This window comes from Bison bison, unplaced genomic scaffold (genome assembly GCF_000754665.1).
Source record: "Bison bison bison isolate TAMUID 2011002044 unplaced genomic scaffold, Bison_UMD1.0 scf7180017864508, whole genome shotgun sequence".
Classification (NCBI taxonomy): Eukaryota; Metazoa; Chordata; class Mammalia; order Artiodactyla; family Bovidae; genus Bison; species Bison bison.
Genome location: NW_011495064.1, coordinates 2,411,968 through 2,416,906, shown reverse-complemented (window position 1 = coordinate 2,416,906; position 4,939 = coordinate 2,411,968). Strand labels below are relative to the sequence as shown.

At 46.8% G+C, this 4,939-nt stretch overlaps 1 protein-coding gene across 1 annotated transcript in view; it reads left to right on the top strand.

Moving 5' to 3' along the window:
- Positions 1-4,939, top strand: part of LOC104980783 (two pore calcium channel protein 2-like) — a 55,092-nt gene that overhangs the window by 36,129 nt on the left and 14,024 nt on the right. The window contains exons 10-12 of the mRNA XM_010829559.1: positions 694-838; positions 2,858-3,043; positions 4,443-4,504. Coding sequence (XP_010827861.1) covers positions 694-838; positions 2,858-3,043; positions 4,443-4,504 — 393 coding nt within the window. The remainder of the gene's footprint in view (positions 1-693; positions 839-2,857; positions 3,044-4,442; positions 4,505-4,939) is intronic.

Sequence of the window (4,939 nt, the reverse complement as noted above, 5' to 3'; positions counted from 1 at the left end):
ACCTAAGCCCGTGTGCCACAGCTACTGAGCCCATGCTCTGGAATCCATACTCTGCAACAGGAGAAGCCACTGCAGTGAGAAGCCCGCACACTGCGGCTAGAGAGTGGCCCCTGCTCGCTGCAGCTAGAGAGAGCCCGCACAGCAGTGAAGGCCCAGCGCAGCCAAGCATTAATTACCTAATTATTTTTAAAAAGAAAGTGATCACCGTACTGTGGCCTGGGATGACGCACCAGTGTGTTGTGGAGGCTGTGGGTTTGAGTGAGTCCCTGAGAAGGGGCAGAGAGGAGGGTGGGCCGAGAAAAGGGTGGAGGTTGAAGGGTAAGGGTTATGCCTACCTTGGAGGTTTTGAGGGGCGGACAGGGACGTGGGATTGAGGCTGGAAATGCAGGTCAGGCAGACGCGGGAGGCAGCGACTGTCCTCACTGAGGAGGAAAGTGAGGTGGGAGGCAGGGAGGGAGGCAGTGGCATCTGTGAACCAGCAAAGTCGCATGCTTGGTTTGGCTGCTTTAGGCTGGCGCAGGGTCTGCGTGAGGACAGGCGGGAGGCGGGGCCGCTCGTTGGCCCCTTGGCCTTGGCCTTTGCGGCTTCAGATCTTCATCTGTGAAATGCAGATCCAAGAGCGCGGTCTTGGTGTCACTCTCTGGACCTTAGTGTCACAGCGGCCCCATAAGGGGGGTCGTCTTTTCATTGCAGACAAAGTGAACTTTCTACGCTTGGCTGACCTCCTCAACATCCGGGTAGTCGCCATCAACATCAAGAAACACCCACTGGAAACTTGGATGCCTCGGGTATACCAGTCATCCACAAGCCTCTTGGTCCAGAAGATGGTTCAACACAGGCAAGTGACATGGAGCCGGTTTTCTCTCAAGTTGCTTTTAAAGTCGTGCAATCAGTTAGTGCTATCTGGACTGAATACATTTCACCATTGAAGCTATAAGTCACTCCCTGCTTGGTGCGTTTGTTTTTTCAGGGAGGCATGGAAAGGGTTTTGGACAAGCTGTGTTTAACCTTAGCCAGAGGCCAGGCTTTTAGATGACGCTTCCTTCTTCGATTTTTTTTTTTTTTTTAATGCTCAAGAGCCACAGACTGGCTGTGCTTTCTGAGTCAGGGAAGCGAATCACTCTGATTTCAGAAAGTTCCAGTCCTGTCAGAGTTATTAGGAAGTTGATGGCAAGTGTGGTATTTTGACTCTGTAAAATGTGGTAGGAAGACGTGAGTTAGCATCACGGGAATGACTGTTAAGAATGTCAATTGAATCTTTTATTCTCAAGTAGATGGACTTGGTGAAAAGTGACTGATTGGAAAAGACCCTGTGCTGGGAAAGACTGAGGGCAGGAGGAGAATGGGGGGGCAGACCAATGGTTGGATAGTGTCATCAATACAGTGGATGTGAGTTGAGTAAACTCCGGGAGATGGTGAAGCACAGGGAGGCCTGGTGTGCTGCAGTTCATGGGGTCGCAAAGAGTCAGACGTGATGAACAACACGATGGACTCCAGCAAGAGCCCTTTATCCTGGTTGGAGACCTTATTTTTGCTACACATTGCCTGGAATACTCCTGTCAGCAGAGATTTCCCCTCTTGCTGTCTTTGAATTTATTGTCTCATAAAAGTGAATGATGGGACGTCTCTGGGGGTCCGGTGGTTAAGACTCCACACTCACAGTGCAAGGGACCCAAGTTCTGCCCCTGGTGGGAACTAGATCCCACATGCCATGACTAAAGATCCCGAATGCCGCAACAAAGATCTAAGATCCCACGTGCCACAGCTAAGACCTGTTGCAAATAAATAGTTTTTTAAAAAGTAAATGGTTCAGAAGTCCTTGAAAGTAGCCCAGCCTATGATGTTGATAAATATCCCTTTCAGTGCCCATATTTTATATTAAACAAAACCGTTTATGTAAAAGGTCCTTTCCATTCATCTCAACATTGAGCTACAGATATGTTTCACTTGGTGGATGTTTGTGTGTCCACATGTGGCCTCCAGGGCTGGCCCCTGGAGTCTGAAGCTTCCCCAGAACAGTGGGCTAGGACTCTGTCTTCCTGTGGCCACGTCCAGGATTCGCCCAGGAGCACAGCACGCAGATGCCTGCTTGGGGCAACCCGCTCTGTCATTGAAAAGTTGATCCTGAGCCCAAATATCACATTTTTTTCATCCCTTTTCACCCCTGACTTGGTGAGAAAATAGGACATGTTGACTCCCTGGAAGTCTCGTGTGTGTGTAAAGCGACTATATCCCAATTAAAAAAAAAGACACACACACACACGCCGGATTTCAAAGACTTCATACCAAAAAAGGATGCCAAATATCTCATTTATAATTTTTATGATCATTACGTGTTAGGCAGATAGTAGTTTGGATGTGCTGTGTTAAATAGAAAATATTGGTAAAATAATCTTAACCTGTTTAGAAAAATAAAAGAGAATTTGGTTTTTTTTTTTAAAAAGAAGTTTTCAGGAGCTTTCTTAGCAAAGGATTCCAGTTTTCCAGGGACAAGCAGTGGAGATACAGTGGTCCCTTCTCCTTGCCCCCGATTCTACTGAACCTTTCCTCTGACCCAGCTGCTGTGCCAGAAAGGTGAACTTGGGAACACTGGGCCTTCTCCCTCATGCTGTCTTCATTTTCTCCTGGTAGGAAAGCCTGGGAGGCAGGTGAATTTCAGGGCCCTGACCATGGTGGAACCTTTCTTTCCATGAGGGGTAAATGTGTGTTTGTGTGTGTTGGTGGAGTGGGAGGTGGTGAGTATATCACGTTCATCCCATTGACAGGAAACACATCTGTCCCTGTAGGGCTCTAAACCTGCTTTTTTCTCTTTTAACTGCAATATATGACAGAATCTCTTCTTTTTCTCTCCTGCCAGGATTTTTGTCTGGGTTTACGATGTCATCATTCTAATAAATGCCATATTCATTGCTTTGGATGAGAAGGACTCCTTAATTTCCTACGCAGAATGGCTTTTCCTTTCTCTGTATATCATTGAGATTCTCCTGAAATTGTACACGTATGAACCCAGCGCTTATTTTGGAAGGAAGCAGTTCTGGAACTGGTGAGTCTGTGTGTTTTTTGTGGGTAGTGGGGGAACTGTGGGTGAAGACAGGGCTTCCTGTCACACTGTGGGAACACAGCTCCGTCTGCCTAGTTTTGAGGTTTCTTTTTTGTTGCTCTTTGCTCATTAGTCTCGTTTTGTTTTTTTGACCATGCTGCAGAGCATGAGGGATCTTGGTTCTCGGTCCTCCCAGGAATCGAACCTGCGCCCCCTGCTGTGAAAGTGTGGCATCTTGACCACTGGACTTCAGGGAAGTCCCCAGGCTTCTTAGAATGAAGTCTTGAGGACATGGGAACATCTGGTTGTCAGAGCTGTGATTTATGATGTCAGTTCGAATGACTGGCTAAAATTAGAATCACATCTTGAATTTGAAAAGGAATCTTAGGACACAGGCCCAGTGAGACAGTTCCCTCCAGAACTGCTGGGCCCCACACTCATCTAGTCTTATTATCAGAAAACATGGCCTGCACGGCTGGATGATGAGGACCTTAGTGAGCTCTTTCCTGGGCTGGATGTGTCTCTGTGACCTTCTCTTCTCCAGGCTGTGTACCTCCTGGCCTCAAACCATCGCCTGCATGCTGCACACCGTCTCGGGTGCCACTGAGTGTCAGGCATCATGGAACACAAACTTTAGGAGGACACAGTTTGGAAAGTTGGATCTCTGTGGTCACTGCTTTCAGTGCCAAGAAACTCACTAGAGTTCTTGTGTGGCCCAACAGGAGGGACCTGACCAGTGTTGTCCAGGACCATGGCACCTTTGTCAGAAAGAAAAGTAATGGCATGATGAATTTCATCTTTAATTAGAAAGTTGCAGAACCTCCCTGGTGGTCCAGTGGTTAAGACTCCATGCTTCCAATGCAGGGGATGTGGGTTTGATCCCTGGTCAGGGAACTCAGATCCCACACGTTGCTCAGTGTGGCCAAAACACAAAAAGAAAAAAAAAATTTAAGTTGCAATGCATTTAGTAAAATTAATGCCAAAAAAAATTATACTGTGTATTCTGAAAATGTGTCAAAGTGTTCTTGCAAGTATGTAGCTATGTTGGAAGGCAGAGTGATATGAATTAGTTGATTTCTACAGATTTCCCAGAATGGTTAATTGGAGCAGCCAGTCAGTGATTAAACACAGTGTTTCTTTTTGTATCTGCTATCCTAAAAATCATGGAAATGAGTCTGATGGCTGGATCTTGGCTTTCCCTAGGAGATGGGATTCAGCATTTTTTTTTAAAATTTTATTTTATTTTTAAACTTTACATAATTGTATTAGTTTTGCCAAATATCAAAATGAATCCACCACAGGTATACATGTGATCCCCATCCTGAACCTTCCTGGATTCACTGTCCTGAGCTTGACAGACCTTTCTCTTGATTCCTTACTGATGCTGCTTCTTCACTGTTAGGTTCGACACGCTGATCATCATCGCAGCCCTGCTGGCCACTGTGGCCAACACCACCATTCAAGGTCAGTGTCATCACCCACTCCCAGCTTCTCTGCTTCCTGGATCGTGTGTTCAATCAGTGATCTTTGTAGAACATCCACGGTGCACTCTTAGGGTGTTTGGAGCAACGCAGAGGGGATGAAAGAGAATCGGTAACAGTGTTCCGTGTTCTGGAGAGGGATGCTAGCTTTGTCTGTGTTTAGCTGTATGGTTGGTGTTGTTCAGTCGCTCATTTGTGTCCAGCTCTTTGCGACCCTGTGGACCACAGCATGCCAGGCTTCCCTGTCCTTCACCATCTCCCAGAATTTGCTCAGACTCACGTCCATCCAGTCGGTGATGCCATCCAACCATCTCATCCTCTGCATCAGGGTCTTTTCTAGTGAGTCAGTTCTTCACATCAGGTGGCCAAAGTATTGGAGCTTCAGCTTCAGCATCAGTCCTTCTAATGAATATTCAGG